General features: G+C 42.2%; 2 protein-coding genes across 3 annotated transcripts; both read right to left on the bottom strand.

Annotated features, from left to right (window-relative positions):
- Positions 1-6524: 6524 nt before the first annotated feature.
- Positions 6525-8696, bottom strand: LOC144701813 (C2H2 and C2HC zinc fingers superfamily protein). Of its 2 annotated transcripts, none has more exons than XM_078573583.1 (5): positions 8566-8696; positions 7498-7698; positions 7307-7403; positions 6984-7079; positions 6525-6911 (listed from the first exon to the last, which is right to left on the bottom strand). In XM_078573583.1, the coding sequence occupies exons 1-5, from the start codon at positions 8572-8574 to the stop codon at positions 6583-6585; spliced, it is 732 nt and encodes a 243-aa protein (XP_078429709.1). In that variant the 5' UTR covers positions 8575-8696; the 3' UTR covers positions 6525-6582. The 2 variants fall into 2 exon arrangements, with proteins under 2 accessions (XP_078429709.1, XP_078429710.1); XM_078573584.1 differs by having other exon boundaries at positions 7498-7750; positions 8566-8678.
- A 3057-nt stretch (positions 8697-11753) lies between these two features.
- Positions 11754-16929, bottom strand: HEMD (uroporphyrinogen-III synthase family protein). Its single transcript, XM_078573582.1, has 10 exons — positions 16680-16929; positions 15998-16085; positions 14776-14842; positions 14527-14645; positions 13660-13755; positions 12868-12923; positions 12705-12790; positions 12478-12609; positions 11998-12040; positions 11754-11914 (listed from the first exon to the last, which is right to left on the bottom strand). Exons 1-10 carry the CDS (start codon positions 16887-16889, stop codon positions 11900-11902), a joined length of 912 nt encoding a protein of 303 aa, XP_078429708.1. The 5' UTR covers positions 16890-16929; the 3' UTR covers positions 11754-11899.
- Between the last annotated feature and the right edge of the window lie 231 nt (positions 16930-17160).

Genomic DNA, 17160 nt, shown 5'->3' with positions numbered 1-17160 from the left:
AAAAAGAGCATTTCATATTGTCGCGCAGGACAGAAAATATCCAATGACCAGGATTAATCGCCAGTAAAATGGCAATATCTTGAGATCTAGTTGTTCGATTGCACTCAAATTTTGAGGGTAGGCTTGTTGATGTCGACACCGAGTATGATGGCTCGGTGCCAATAAGGGATGATGGTATCAAACATCGACGGTATCATCGTCTGACAGAAAGCCCTAATGGGTCGATGTAATTACGATGCAAAGATGAGTGAATGCCCTACGTGTCGTTCATGCAGGTCCCGACTCGAGGGAGTTGCGAAGTGATGTAACACGTTGGTCGGAATCGAAACCTCATGAAGGTAAACTCTAAATGCAATATAATGGGTGGATTCACAAATATGGATTCAGGAAATAGTAACAAGAAATATTTCAGCCGTCGATGAGATGAATAGTAAATCGGCAAGCAACACATGATGGGTTTTATCCCGATCAAGCCCCCAATGATCCGTGTGAGCAGATCGAAAAGACGACGTGGTGGGAAACGATTCTCATCCAAGAGCGTCCACACCGTCTACGTAGACAATCAGATCTGATACCGTCAATGAAAATCTCTAATACAATAATGGTGGATACTTCATGGAATTCACGTGCTAATTCACTCAAGGGCAATGAGCAATTAAGAGAGCACTGAAAGACGCAATTAACACTAAGAAAATGGGAAAGGGGTAGAACCTGCTAGTTCGGTTCAGGTATCCAGACCGGGCACAATCGATGGGTACTGGTGATTTCTTGTAGCTCTCGTGGCGTAGAAATCCTCGATCACACAGCGGAGGTGCAGTAATCGATCAATGCGTAAAATCCAGCCGCAAGAACCTATTGACTAGAATAGTGGGCGTTGAGGGCTGTTGAGCGTTTGGAGTGACGATCGCAGGGAATATTCAGCCCCGCAGAGTTGGAACACCGTAACCTGGCTCTCTTGGAGAAGAAGCTCGAAATCCAGGCGATATAAATCCGTCAGATATCACACACAAATCTTCTACAATGGATGCACGATCGAAATGGTGTCGGTGATGAGAAACAGGATCCCTGGAGATGTAAAATCTGGCACAACAATTCATCTGTATTCTTCTTCTGGTGATCTTTTCCAGAGAAGACGTCCAAGAAAGCCAATAAACTGTTCCTGTGTGATTCAGATTCTCCTAATTACTCCAAAATGAGAATCCAGGACTCGTCTTCTCACCGGCGCGATGAGAGGATCCCAAATCAAATGGTGTTTCCTGGGCAAGACATCTGCAATGGAGAATTTTCCAGTGATTCTGGTGCTAGAATGATGCTCCGACGAATAGGTCGATTGAGAACCCAGCAACGATCGAGTGGGGAAACAGCAGCGTCAATGTTGGAAAGTCGGCGACGGTCGATTGAGAATCAGGTGATATCACGTTGAACGAACGGAGGAGCGTCGAAATTATCAAAGATCAACGCAGAGTACTCAGCTTGAGGATGTTGCTTGGACTATAAGAGAATCAAAATGAAGCTTTTGATTGCGGGAATTCTCATGACTGAGAAACAGAGGAAGTCCATTGTTTGTGGTCTTCTTCAAAATCGACAAAGAAAATTTTCACCGCCATCAAAATCCACGGTAATGGACGAGGAAAATCTGAGTCTATTTCGTCCTGTTTCTTCGATCTAGCCTTTGACGTGTGTCGGGAGATAGCAAGAGCAAAGAACAACGAGAAAATAATCAGAGGAACACGGCTTCTCTTCTTTGTTGATCTTCTGACTTTTCTTCTACGCAATCTGTTCTTCTTCTTCAGCAAAAGATGTAAAAAAAATATGATAACTGACAACTAAATGAACGAGATCTGGGGTTCAACACTAACTTCTTTTCCCACGTCCACCCTTCCTCCTTATAGAGAGGAAGTGGTGATCGTGGGAGGCCCCATTGGGTCCCCTTTTAAGGGGAAACCCAATATGGATCTTTAGGGGGAGAAGAAGCCCAATATGGATTTCCTCCCCCTATAGATGATAGCTAAATCACCATTAAAGATGAAAACATACGCAGGAGGCCGGTACTCGTGCAGGAAGGGCCTCCGCCAATTCCAAAAACAAAGAAAAGGAAAGAACACAAAGACGTCTCGGCACGCTCCAAGACGACTTGGCTGTTGCTTCAAGCTTGATAGTGGAAGTGTTGGTTCTTCACGTCGACTCTGACTTTGCGTATGGGCTGGCGACAAGTCTGGCGACGTCTCGTCAGGCCACGTGTCAACATCTCAACCGTCGGATGTGAATCCGACAGTTTTCGTCCAGATTCGTCCGTCCGTCGTCTGGGGACCTCCTGACGGACGATTTTTTCGTCCCAGAGGACGAAAACCGTCCCGTCCGGCGGTCCCCAGGACGAATTTTTGTCCCAGAATTTGTCCTTGCCCCCGGACGGGACGATTTTTTCGTCGGGGGACGAAAAAATCGTCCCGTCCGCGTCCCAGCACTATAGTTACCGCCATCGGTGACCCACTGTGAATAGATCCCTCCTGGTGGGCAATCAAAATTTCAGGGACCCGGTTGACCGGCCTCCCGCCCTCAACTCCGGCATTCTTGGCTGCTTGATCCGCGAGCAGGAGGGCAGGGACGATCCCCGTCGATTGAACAAGCCTGGGGACACGGCGTCGCCCAACGCGTTCTCCTCGTCGGCGTTCACTAGGGACTCAGCGAGCGCCCGACGCGTCCATTCCCCTCCCAAGAAACGTCGGGATCATAAATTGATGCTCGAATGTGCTCGGGAAACACAATTGGCACCAAAAATCCCCAATTTCACCGTCGTTCGGATCAGATCCGACGCTCTCAAGCGTTGAACGCAACTTCACTGATCGTCAACGAAAGATAACCACCGTGGGTCGATCATGACGGTTCTAGGACAGGTTCTGACAAACCGATTTCTCCTCAAGGGGCCTAGTAGCGCGTTGGAAAGGGAAGACGACCCAGTGGCGATCTTCCTTGTCCAATTCCTTCAACAGCTTTCTTCACTCTCCACACCTCCTCCCTTTTTGAACTTCTCTTGAACGAGGAGGGAGACCAAGATCAACACGAAATTCTCCTCTCTTTTATCTTCCTGGTCTACCCTGATTAGGGCGACCCTCTTCCCTTATAAAGGGGGAGGTCAAAATGGGCCCCTACTTTGGGTCAACAAAAGGGGGGAAAGGGTCCATTAAGGGGGCCCTTATATAATGGGCCCCCTCATTACAAGATAAAAAGGGGGGAGGAAATTAAAACAAAATAAAAAGAAAAGGAAAACAAAAGACAAGGCACAAGGAAGGGGGTCCAAAATAGCAAAAAAAAAAACACAACAACGAGACGAGAAAAACACAAAACACGAGAAAGAATGAAGAAAAAAAAATGCGATAATTCGAGCAATTTCACCCGACCTTCGACGACGGTGTCGGGCGGCGCCGACGACGTCGTTGCCAATCTTTGATGGCATGCGCCATCACTTGTCTTTTCACCCATGTACGATCCAGAGAATAACTGTTTTTAAATAGAGGTCTCGAAGAAGGAGAAATTGGCTTTGGAAGCTCTCCCCAAAGAAATTGGCCAGGAAGGACACGTGCTGCTTTTGAAGTTGACAGATCTTGGTTCACTATTCAAAGTTGTAAGTTTCTACCTTACTGTTTGAAGTTCTCCTTGAACGATTCTAAAACACCAAGGCATGGGCCAAATGTACATGCACGTGAAGTTGATCTGAATGGTGATTAGCATTGCAATTTGATTTTGATTCAAGATTTGACTCTTAATCCTTAGTTCTAGATTGATTTTCATCCCATTTTGCATCTTAGATCTCTAGATTACGGTCGAATCTCATCTTTAATTCATTTTCCCCCAAATTCTTCTACTTTCTCTCTCTAGGTTAATTCGTCAAATTTCTCTCTCTAGATTTAGAAATTGATCGCTTAAAATTCAATTCAAAATATAAGAAACCTAAATCTAAAATTTCATCCAAAACATTGTCTATCTTCAAGTCCAATTTAAAAAATCCATTTCTTGATTATTAATTCCCAATTCTAATACATAAAAACTTTCTTCATAAATCATCTTGATTGGAATATTGGTAATCCGAATTAAAACAAAATAAAAAGAAAAGGAAAACAAAAGACAAGGCACAAGGAAGGGGGTCCAAAATGGCTAATGACCCTTCCTGCATCAACGATGATGGACGTACGAGATGTGTCACAAACGCCCTTGCCTGGCCTCACCTCCAATCTCCTGCTCGTGCCATCTCTCCACCGCCGGTCGAGCTCCGCCGGACTTTCTCTGGCCTGCCTCGCCGCTCCTCATCGCCGGCCAATCGCGACGGCCACTTTTGACGCAGAATTCTCCGACTAGCACGTGCAGACGAGGTACATCCCCCCCCCCTCGCCGGTTATTCTATCTTATGCAGTCTATTTTCACTTGCCTCCACCACGCTCAGGCTAGGTAAGTGAGAGAAGAAGTGAGAGAAAACTACGAATAATTGAGCGTCTTTACTAATACAGGCAAGCCTGTCCGTTACGTGTGGGCCTACGGATTGATTCTTTATGGCGCCGAGGCTCGAGAAGCCACACGAGTCTCGAGAAGCCACCATCATTGTCACCCGGCAACCCCTTCAGATTCCGAAGTTTTGCATCCACACGAGTCGGGGCCTGCAAGTACGACCACATAGGCGCATCTATTTTTTTTTTATTGGCAAAAAATACGGTGCCAGGTACGTCCAACCCTAGGGTTGTGCCCGTAGACTGATCCATCCGTGCCCTGGACGCCACCCAGGGGGATGTAGGCGCATCTATTCATTCGTGGTTACATACCCATTAGGGTTTATCCGTCAGATGCCGATACTGTCAACGTCCGACATCACTATCTTGGTAACCGAACATCGTCTCAGTACCGACCAGACGACGTCCTAGACGACGTCATAGAGTGTCTTGACCGAAAATATTAAGATCAAAATTAAGCTATTGCTTAATCTTGATTAATTACAAAGAAAATTAAACACAATTAAGGACCATTAAATGCAAAATTAATCCATTCTTGATGAATTTATTTGAAAAAGGATAAAAATTCTTATAGAGTGTTTCCCTGTGGTTCTACCCCTTGCTTGCTCTATACGTAGTATTTAGAGATTAAGGGTTATTAACAATTTTATTACATATTTTACATACCAATTTTAGGCTTATCAGATAGCAGTGGCGTTAGAGATAGACATAGTAGCGGCAATCGAGATAGAGGTAGAGATAGCATCGGCGTTGGAGCGATGACATAGTTGTGGTGATAGAGATAGAGATAGAGGTAGACATAGCAGTGGGGATAGAGATAGAGATAACGATGGCGATAGAGATAGAGATATAGATATAGATAGCAGTGGCGATAGTGACAGAGATAGTGCCAATAGAGATAGCAGAGGTGATAGCAATAGAGATAGAAACAGACGTAGCGCCAGAGATAAAGATAGAGATATAGATAGAAATAGAAGTGGCAATAGAGATAGAGAAAGAGATAGCTAGTGTTCGCCGTCCCGATATCCGTCCGATATACGGTATCGGACAACCGATATCCGATATCCGGAAAAAAATGGGACGATTCCGGATATCGGATATCGGATATTGGGCGATATCCATCTATCAAGGGTTAGATGAATATCGGTATCGGATACCAGGGGGTGAGGACGAAGACGGTATCGGATACCGGATATCGGAAAACCGATATCCGGATATTGGTTTCGCGATATCCGGTATCCGATACCAGTTTTGGTAGAATAATCATTCATCTGGCATAGTTTTACTTAGTTAATTTAACATAAGTAGATTTCAATATGTATTCAATGTCCGTTATTATATAGTAACAATTTTTTTTTATCTTTCCATTTGGGATGAAGGGATTTCGAGTTTACCACAAAACCCAGAATCCCTTTATCCCATATGGAACAAATAAAAAAAAGTAACGTGTATATAATGACTTGGTTGTATAACAAAATAACAATTTCTTCTGGTGCCCCTTGCCAACGTTACCCCTGCGATATATGAAATGTCAGACGTCCATATTTTTAGAGAAACATGGTTTCATGTGCTTCTCATATTTTTAGAGAGCGAGGCATGAAAAGCTAGAGAGGGAGGGGGAGGGGGATAGAGAGCGAGAACTATAGAGAGAGGGAGAGGGAGAGGGCGAGAGAGAGAGGGCGAGAACGAGAGAGAGACAGAGAGGGAGAGATTAGAGTATACAATGCGGATATCGAAAACCGATATCCGCATTTGATATCCGGTACCGTCATCTGTCCCCCTGGGACGGGAGACGGATGCCGGTATCGGACGGATACCGGTATCGGATATCGGCACTGTATCAACCGATATCCGATACCGATATCTGGTATCCGGATATCAGAAAAAACGGATACCGGAAAATTCAATTCCGGTATCCAGTTCACCATCCGTCCCGATACCGGTATCCGATACCGGCATCAGGACAGGTGAACACTAGAGATAGCAATGGCGATCACGATTGAGATAACAGTGGCGATAGAGATAGAGCTAGAAACAGAGATGGAGATAACTATAGAAAGATAGCAGAGGAGATAGAAATGGGTCAGTAGGACTTGTACAGGCCAAGCAAATGTTTCTCTCTCTCTTCCACTCTCTTCCTAGCCTCTTCTCTGGCTTTCAAAGCCGCCACTTCCTCTTTGGACACAGCCTTGGGCTTCTTATCATCTTCTCTTTTCCTCTTTGCCAGAGAGACCGTTGCCAACGATGATGAGGCGCCTTTGACAGGCTGCTTTGATAGCAATGAAGCCTGGGTTTTTGAAATGACCAATCCAGGAGCTGGCCCACCAACTCCCGTTGGTAAATTTGGAGAAGGTTTTAAAGGTTTTGATCCTTGCCCGCTGATGTAAAGTTCTTCCCTATTCACCCAATCCCCTGATTTCTGATTTTAATTAAAAAAACTAAAAAGGGTAACCAAAAGAAGCACTGAGAAAGAGAGAGAGATACCGATCTTGTCGGAGTAGTAGAGAAGAGATTTGGGATCGTAGAAATATCCACTGGTTGAGTTATGATAATAGCCGGAAGAAGCGTCAATCTGCCACACTGCAAGACGTGAGTTCCAAGGGTGATTACGCCAAGCAGCAAAATATGATTAAGGGAAATAAGAAAAAAGATGGATTCAGAAAGATGGATGTAGAAAGGGTCGATGAAAAATCGTTACACACTTTAAAGAACAGAGAAAGAAATTGTATGCAAAATGTTACTTATGGTATTTTAACAAATAAACTAGACGAAAAATGTATCAGTTAGAAAACATGTTATGCACATACCCTTCGGATCATTGTCAAATGCTGGAGGCAATTGTTCAACCAGAATCTTGGACTTCTCAAAAGATTTTAGATCCTTCTGGTAACTGCGTTGAGCTCTCTGGTTCATGAGAAATATAATCCTTTAAAAATAAATATTTAATTTGACCAAGACAATCAGTACAAGTTTTCTGCTTAGTTGAGAAACTACTTACTGACTCGATTTGCTCGAGAGCTTTGAACGCTTCTTTCTTTTCTTTTTCCTTGGCAGCGCTTTCCTTTCTCATTTTTGCAAGCCTTGCTGCGACATTGTCCTTGTGGCGTTTCCCAAGCTCGTGGGTCCTGATACTCAGGGGATTGTTTGCGATGTAAATTTTGCAAAAATCGCACCATTTGTTCCCTTGGCTGACCCAATACTGACATCCAAAGGCAGCAGAGTATCATCAGATCATAAGCAAGAAATTTGTTCTGAAATGAGATGTGATCTACAGTCAGATGATGAAGAGATTTAAAAAAGGTGATATGATAAAAATAAAGATGCCATCAAACACTCTAAGGATTCCGATTATGGAATCCCACAGGTGTGAATTTTTCTCAATAAGAGGTTCCGAATTATGCTCAATCAGGTCTTCCGAGATTTCTATTTTTTCTCAATTACGGTCAGGAGTGAATGCGGATTTTGTTTAAAACTAGAAATTGAAAAATTCAGAACTTCGTTGGTTATTCCAAAATTATGATTCCTAAGGACAAAACGTGGTCAGAAGATGTAAACATTCAAGCAGGGAAATACGATGTAAATAATGATACAATCGTACATACTGAGTGATTCCAATCTGAGATTAGATGCCCAGGTATGATTTTTTCTCATATGAGGATATTTTTGTTTCAAACAAGAAATTGAAAACCAAGCTGAGGAATTCGCTGATTATCCCAAAATCATGGTCACTGAAGAAAAGTCATGACCAATGCCGGCTACAACATCCTAAAAGTAAAAAGAAAAATGCTGTCGCGCAACAGAAAGGGAAGATCTACGAACAGAAAGCACATATAGATTCAGATCGACTTGCCTACATCTAATCCCGCTTTTATTAGGATCAAAGCACGAGAAAAAAATCGCAGAAGAAAATAAGAGCAAGAAGGGATGATCATCCCCATTTACGCGATTCCCTTGTGCCGAATATCTTCAAATAATCAGTTAACGAAGACCCAGCAAACAAAGTAAATCGATGAAACAGTTCATGCTGAACCGGCGGAAATTATACGCCACAAATCCATCTTTTTACCTCCGTCATTGTCGAAACCCAACGTGGATGAAGGCCTCGCCGATTGAACTCCGACGCAGACTGGGGAAGAGCGACCGAGTAGGGTTCTGGGACCAATAATCTCAATTTTTTTTCTTCCTATTAAATTAAAATGTAGAGTACACTACAAATATAAAAGACAGCCTTAGTAAAATTTGTATGAACTCATAATTAAAATGCACCAGGACAGGCACAAAGCTCGTCCCGTCATACGTCCCAATTTTTAGAAGTTTGTCTGAACTATAGTGCAGGGAGGCGGATGGGACGGTTTTTTCGTCCCAGGACGAAAAAACTGCCTCATCTAAGGGTACAGACGAAAGACAGGACTAAAATTCGTCCCGAAGACTACTGGATGGGACGGTTTTAGTCCCGTGGGGCGAAAAAACCGTCCGGAGGTTTTGGATGATGGACTGACGAATACTGGACTAAAAACCGCCGGATTCGCATCCGACGATTGAAATGTAGCCACGTGGCCTCGCGATGACAATTTGCATCAAAGTCCTGGTACTGTTACGTGGGCGCAAACTGACGCCGCTCAGAAGTAATTGTACGTATGTCCTGGCGCATTTTCTCCCCTCCATATTTTCCTTGGAATTATTTTTATTGGATATTTACGCCTGTACATGCAACCGAGAGCTGTTTTGCAGACATATATGTAACAAACTTTGGAAAATGGTATGTAAAAAATGCTAACATACCTTTAGTATGTAAAAAATGGTATGTAAAAAATAAAACTGGTTTTCTCTGTCCGAGACGAGGGACAGGACGGTTTTTCCACGGATGGGACAAAAATTCATCCCCGGCGGACTGGACGGGACGGTTTTCGTACCGTCAGACGAAAAATTAGTCCCGTCCTTTGTCCCTGCACTGAATGCGGACGTCAGACGGGACAAAATTCATCCCGTCCCGTCCATCGTCAATGTCTAGGACGATCCGAAACTATAGTCCCGACATGCGTCCCAATTTTTAGAGGTTTGTCTGAACCGTCCGCTCTGGGGACCGTCCCATCCCAAATATTCTTTTCCCACGTCCCATCTGAAAACCGTTCCGTCCGAGACATTCTTGTGCCGCACGAAATCCAAGACAAAAAATAGGTCATCCTTAGACTATTGGATCCACCTTGAATCATCTGCTCACGCTCAGTTCGTCTTTGGCTTGTGCTCTGGTCACACTGGGCTTTCCCTCTTGCGCTCTAGGCTCGCCCTCCACTTCCCCTCTCGGGCTTTCATCTCCCGCTCTTCTTTCCCTCTCGGCTCTTATTTGACTCCCACGGGACGAAGAAACTGTCCCGCCTGCCGTCCAAAGCCCTAGACGGGACAGTAATTTCGTCCATGTACAACAAAATTGTCATGTCGAGAGAGTTGCGGACAATTGTACATCCTGTCATTTGTCCGATCTCCTGGAGGGGACAACTTTTTCTCCATGGACCAAATAACCGTCCCATCTGCGTATGTGCACTATTGCCAGAATACAGCTAATCTTGAATCAAATAAAGTTACATATCTAATGGAGTACCTCTTTCAATTGTGCAATCGTCTTGAACCAAAACGTTATCCAGTTCGGTCGTGAATTAGGGCATTATAACAGTTCTGTCTATCTCAGGGTCAATAGATTGTTGCCACACTTAAACAGTGAGCAGATCAGGAGATGGGGTTGGTTACTGGTTCAACCATGGCACTATTGTGTCTCTTTTTTCTCTAGGCTATATCCTTGTTGGCCCCCTTCTCTTTAATACATTGCGTTACGGGCATCTGTTACTTTACTTTGAATCATCTGCTTCTATGTATCCACGGTCCCTCATACCACATGTAGGGAATGACAAATGTCATCTGTCATGTCATTCATCACGGTGACGGATCAGTGACGAACGACAAGACGTTGACAGTTGACATTTTTTTGCCCCATGACAGTGACAGTTGACATGATGAAATACCTGTGACGAGTGATGCAACAGCGACAGAGGGTCTCGCATGGGTGATGTGATAGGACGGCCATCATGGATGATGATGGTGACAGAATTTTGAATGATGAAAAAGGGGATCATAAAATTGTGTTATGTTTAGAATCAAATGATAGAGGGAGAGAGAGTCTGAGGAGAAAGGGAGACAGAGACAGAGATGGAGTTCCAGAGAGAGAGAGTCTGAGAGAAAAAGGGAGACAGAGAAAGAGATGGAGTTCAAGAGAGAAAGAGTACGAGAGAGAAACAGTCAGAGAGAGGGAGAGTGAGAGATAATTGAATATTTTAAATTTAAACGTGTAATTTTTCTAATCGTTGATAATTCTTTTTGTTCCCTGTGACAGGGATGCTACCTGGTGATGTGACGAGGCCGGGACGAGTATTTCAGTGATGGGTGACAAAAACATAGCAGATTTTGCCAAAACCCTGGGACACGTGATGGGATGAGAAATATGACGAATACCACATCACGCACTCATCCGTCACCGCCCATCATCTGGCCCATCACGTCTGAGCTGTCACATCTGGAATGTGCCATTCCCTATCCATATATACTCTTCACTTTTTTCATATGTATAACACATGGGGAATGGTACCAAGGGACTCAGGCAAAAAGGCCCAGTTTTTTTGCGAAAAAAATATATTTAGTGGAAACATTGTGGCCGGGTTAAACGTTTAATATATGAGTTGACTGGATTTAATAATTAATTAGAGAGTGAGGTGATTTTTAGTTGGACTCTTTCGGAGGATTAAGAGAGTGAGGTGATAGACATGTACTCTTCACTTTTTTCATATATAAGACACTCCAAGGAGTGGCATCCAGGTACGTGGCCAACTAGGCTCTATTTTTTGCAGAAAAAGATATCTTATGTGAAAAATTGTGGCTGGGTTAAACAATGGACATATGAGTTGACTGGATTTAATAACTAAATAATGCAGCTAATTTTTAGCTGGACTCCACTTTCTGATGCTTAAAAGAATAATGTGGCTAATAAATGGTTTATGTAGAATCGTTTCTCATCCAAAATCCCATGCAGATGGAAGTTAGTCACTTATATGCCAGTTACCAGTTCATTTATTCTTTTAGAAGGTTTGTTTAAAAATGATTTGGCCTTTTAATTTGGGTTGAGCCATTCAAGAAGACACTACATTTTTTAAAGATGGGCTTTACTTACTCAGGCCCACCGATACTTTTCTGGCCCATTTTCTCAAATTAAAGGCAAAGCAGTGGGCTTAATGGCATTTAGCAGTTTAATAGTGAAAGATCACATATACAAAACAAAATTTTGCTTTAGGAACCTTTTGCGTATTAACCATATCTCTCTCCTCGCTGTACAGGAAATTACCAAAAAACCTTCCTCAGCCGGCCAGTGTCTGAAAGTAGGATAAAATAATTCAAAATGAGAGAGATAGAACACAATAATTGGAAAAATAAGGTGGTTGAGTAGAAATCAAACCTGCTGTTGACATTTCAACGCCTCCAGTATGCTCTCCACCCAACTGGCATTATCACATCAGAAATATCAATTATGAATAAAATTACGATAACAGAAATTCAATGGATTGTTGGCCCAATCCAGCACAATAAAGAAACCAGGAATTCAAAGAGTCGTTTATTTCCGATGAAGCTTATGTCGTTTCTACACAAAAAAGTCCAAAACAAAGTATGCCTGGCGATTTAATTTCCTTGCATTATGGTGTAACCCTTGTAACCTGGATGATATTTCAGTAAAATAAATCCCCATTTATATTGGGCAAAGCACCAAAGTATATCGCAATGTGCATTTAAGTCGGCTATAAATAATGCATTGTATTTTTTCGTTTAAAAAACAAGGGTATGGCAATTTTTAAGATGATGGGCACACCCATTAATCTCTAGCAAAAAATAGAGAAAAAGAAAATTCCTGAAAAGAGTATTCTCAGTTATTGACGCATACCCCTCAAGGCCTGGGCTGCTAGGAAAGAAGACATTCTTCAATCCCAATCTCTTGGCTGCAGAAGCCGTTGTCTCCCCAATGCAAGCCACAGAGTTGCTCCATCTCTCTCTCCCCACAAGATTTATCCACGCACTGCAAAAGAATTTGTTGAGAAGGCCGTCCAGATTTAGTAAACTCGAAAGTTATTTGGATTTTAAAGAGTCACTTTGAACGCAAAGAAATCTGACCGGACAGCAGACGGGGAAGCGACGGCCAGGACGGGAGCGGACACTGCTTCGTCTAATATCCATGAGTCGACATTGTTGACCGGAACCTGGAGAAGCAAAATTCAACTCAAAATCCTGAGGAAATGAATCCAGAATGAGAGCTGTATCTATCAGTATGACTTACTGTGTTGTAGGTGTTCAACCTTGTGACTTCAAATCCACGAGCATAGAGGCCCTCCTCTGCAAACAGGACACCCAGTTCGCTATTGGTCATTATAGTCAACTAACTTATTATGATCAACTTGGAGAAAAGATATCTGATATCAGACATGGACATCAATTGATTGATGGTTGGAAAAAAAGAAAAAAATACTACATCCTGAATTAGGTTTGGGGCACCGACAAACTCATCATCATCAGTGCCATCCCTAAACTTCTTCATCATCATCTGCATGGTTTTGGCAAAATGGTGATAAACATAACAGATGGATGATGATGATGATGGCCCTTGGGAATTGGATGATGCTGATGATGACGACGATGTAATTTGATGTTATATCTTAAATTGGAAATGATAGATGATAATGATGTGATCGGATGTTCTATCTTAAAATGGAAATGATGGATGACGATGATGGCCCTTGGGAATTGGATGATGCTGATGATGACGATGATGTAATTTGATGTTATATCTTAAATTGGAAATGACGGATGAAAATGATGTGATCTGATATTCCATCTTAAAATGGAAATGATGGACGATGATGATGACAACGATGATGATGATGATGGCTCCTGGAAATCGGATGAGGATGAAGATTTGCCATTAGATGGATGATGGCAAATCAAATTGGACTACGATCTTGATGATGATCCATAATAATCATTATTGATGGTGAGTCCTAGTACACTCTGACTAATTTACAACCAAAATAAAGATGAGAAATCATAGAAGTGTTTTGTACTGAGAGGTCACCTATATCCTTTCCAGCTTTCAGAGATGCAGGATACAAAACAGAGCATATCCCATCGTCATTATGTGGGAGCTCTGAAGCTAGAACTTTTCCTGTAGCTGAAACAAAAAAATATGAACCGATTGGGTGAGCTGCACCGTTTTTTTCAAATAGGACATAGTTGTCAGTTTGAGAGATCCCCCAATATAGCAACACTAGATATTACTGCAGAAACTGTTCCCTGTGATTAAAAAAGAAATAGAAGGCCATGATTGACAGATGCTATTTAGGGTTTGCCAGGCTTTATGACGATGACACGTCATCATTGTCCATGCCATCCATCTGTGCTGTAATGATGATGATGATGAAGACGAAGAACTCATTGTCATCCTCTCTCATTCGTCGATAGGATGACAATGACGAAATAGACAACATCATCATCTTGACAGTGGACGATGAAGAGGATGTTGATAAAGAAAACGGAAGGAAAAATCCACAGCTCAGCCTGCCTCTGCCATCTCCCACCGTAGCAGCCTGCGGCCTCCCCCTCCAGCACCGACTTGACTATCCCCACCCTCTCTCTGTAGACCTACGAGGATTTTTGCCAATCCATCGTTGATAGCCGCTGGCAATGCCCTTATCACCAACCTTTGGCCGATGTTCCGTGAACTTCTCATGATGACAAAAGGGCCAGTGATGACGAATCATTCCTCTACACAAGGGCCAGTGATGACGAAGATGACAATGACAAAGTCATCACCACCATAGCTGTCTGTCCATGACTATGACAATGACATGATGCTTTGTGGATGTCAATGACAAGTTCATCCTGGGATAGTAAAATAAAACATTATATCAGCGGGATACAAATAGTGGAGGCTGAAGCAAACCTTTTGATGGAGAGAAAGCTACTTGTAGATTTTTCTCTGATGACTGCAGCAAGTCATTAAAAATACTAGCTGTACCGGCTCCAACCACACCTAATCGAACTCTTGGGCAGGAAGCAGCCCTTATCATAATATAAAGTTAACAAAAGTGAAATAACCAAATCGGACAACTATTTTAACGCGCTGATAATAGGAGGACAGAAGAAGATCAGATTAAAACAAATGAGGTATCGGTGCTCCATGAATACCTACTTCCATGCATTGAGAAAGACAGAGGCTGCTTCTGGAGAAGTAATTATTATCCAGTCAAAATGCTTCTCTGTATATGCAAAAGTGAAAAAATTATATCATCTGCCACGGAACCCATCAGAAAAATCACAGGAAAAAACTTAGTACGAATCAAATTAATAATTGTTTGCGCCATTTGATATAACCTAATCATTGTCCCGAAAAGAAGAATGCAAAACTAGAAGAGTAAATCATGAATGTTTATTCCCGATTTTATGAGAAATTTTTAGTTAGTCCAGAGTAATTCATTCGCCAAGGATGATGTTTTACTAGTCGGTGCATTTCCAGCAAAGTTTTCATTATCCAGTAGTATGTTAACAGGAGTCTTCTTTTAGAGAAAAAGGAAGATCAACCGAAGTCGGTGATCAACCCAATGTTAAAATACATTGTGCGTCTAGACAAATAAACATAATAGAGCAACCCAAAGCCGCATTTCTTACTTTTCAACTTACCATGTTCATCGTTGAGAAATCTAACAACTATTCATTCTTTCAATGTATGATCCACGATATTTCAAGCAGAGATAACTTCCAGAGATGAAGGTGGGTCGTTTCAATAGAAAGGCAGGGCAGCAATGAAAAAACAGGGCTAATCACAAATCGATATATTTCTTCCTATTTTTTTTCCCAACTTGTTTCACTATATGAGGTACAACCAAGGCCCATTTTCTGTGATATTTGGTCCAAGTTAGGGAATTATGCAAAATCTTCTTGGTTGTACAGTTTTATCTAATGACCCTCCTTGAATGTGCTGATTCCATTTTGCTAATGGTATTTATCAAAAGTTGATCTTCTTTGACCTTTTGGGACGGGTCAAATACTCTTGTCAACTCCCAAACATGACGAGCTTTACTAGAGGGCAATATTAACTTTATGAGCTGATTAAATGAAAATGTCCGACAAGAACCCAAAGGCTAAGCTAATTGCACTAACTGCGCTAATATAACTCCGAATTTCAAATTTAACATGTAGAGAGCAGTAAAATACTTGTCGTTGTACACAACAAGTCTTTTTGAGGCAACCGGACTCAAGCAAGCCAAAATTTTTGGACGCAAGCTGAATGATTGAGTTTGACTGTCCTCTTTCGGACTGACCAACAAATCAAATTTGGCGTGGACTCAGGGTTATTTCCTTTGACTCGGATTTCAAATACTAATGATGACACTTATTTATCCAAGATTAGGTACCTGTTAGTAGAGATGGAAGCCTGTTCGTGTCTGGGCCTTCAGTGTGCATTACCAGAGGAAGTTCCAAGCAGTTAACTTCGTGTTTTTCCTGCACATTGGGAAATACCAGAGGAAAAGCCAATTCTTGTTCATTCCTCAAGCTCAAAAGAGGAAAAACCAGAAGTATGTAAAAACATTATCATAAAAACCCAATTGAAAAGTAAACTTGAATTTCAAACCGAAAAAAAAAATAACTCTTGGAGTATAATTGATAAAGCAGCGATTCGCGTTTTTCCAGCAATAATCTATGCACATTCCTCGAACTCGAAGAAGAATAAAAAATATAAATGTAAAAAAAAAAATTATAATAAATCCGAACGGACTCCATGTAATAATCGAGTTCTAACCGAAAAAAACAGATTTCTCCGCGTACAAGTGATGAAACGGATCTGCGTTAAAAAGTCAAACACCAAGAGACAGAAAAAATAGACATCGCGATGGGAAATCAAAATGCAACGCTAAATCCACATACCCAAATATAAATACAAGATGATATATTAATGCATTAATTAACCTGGCATTCTTTCCCTGCTCCCTCGGCGTTAGAAAGTCAAACGCCAGGAGACAGAAAAGAGAAACAGCTAAGAAAATCAAATCCAACGCTAATGACGGACACCAAATTAGAATTAAAAGGGTAATATACCAATGCAGTGATTAACTTTGAATTTTTTCCCTGCTCCCTCGTTACAATCACGTCGGGTCTCTTCTTCGCAGAAGGAGGCGACAAAGAGCAGAATTTCACCGATCCTTTGACAGAGAGAGAACCGGAGCTGAAAGAATTAGAAGAAAAGATCGAGACAAAGGAGGAGATGATGGGCAGAGGGCGGCGTAGATTGAGCGCTGGCAACGCCATTTCTGCCTTCTCGAACGTAAAATTGAAATCTTTTTCCTTCAAGAGAAGGGGTCCAGCAAGAATCCATTTGAAGGAAGGAAAAAAATCCACGTGGCGGCATCTGATTGGCTGCATATGATTGGGCCTTATCCATGGCTGATCATTGGCAAACCAAGCCCAGGTAGGAGGCCTAAGACATTTTCTAGAGATATGCAGGTTTTTACCATCCCTGTCTGGACTCAATCCAGTGAGGTTGACTAGTCAATGTCAATGTCAATGTCAAAGAAGAAAA

The sequence above is a fragment of the Wolffia australiana genome, chromosome 4, assembly GCF_029677425.1.
Source record: "Wolffia australiana isolate 7733 chromosome 4, ASM2967742v1".
Taxonomy (NCBI): Eukaryota; Viridiplantae; Streptophyta; class Magnoliopsida; order Alismatales; family Araceae; genus Wolffia; species Wolffia australiana.
Note: the sequence above shows the minus strand (reverse complement) of the source record. Positions and strands in the feature narration are given on the sequence as shown.

Bases quoted from the DNA above. Each gene is read 5' to 3' on its own strand.
- HEMD (XM_078573582.1), bottom strand. From the start codon at position 16,889: ATGGCGTTGCCAGCGCTCAATCTACGCCGCCCTCTGCCCATCATCTCC. The intron at 14,843-15,997 runs GTACCTAATCTT...TTGCATATACAG, and splicing joins GCTTCCATCTCTACTAACAG to AGAAGCATTTTGACTGGATA. The intron at 14,646-14,775 runs GTAGGTATTCAT...TATTATGATAAG, and splicing joins GTCTTTCTCAATGCATGGAA to GGCTGCTTCCTGCCCAAGAG.
- LOC144701813 (XM_078573583.1), bottom strand. The intron at 7,404-7,497 runs GTAAGTAGTTTC...CTCATGAACCAG, and splicing joins CTCTCGAGCAAATCGAGTCA to AGAGCTCAACGCAGTTACCA. The intron at 7,080-7,306 runs GTATGTGCATAA...CACGTCTTGCAG, and splicing joins ATTTGACAATGATCCGAAGG to TGTGGCAGATTGACGCTTCT.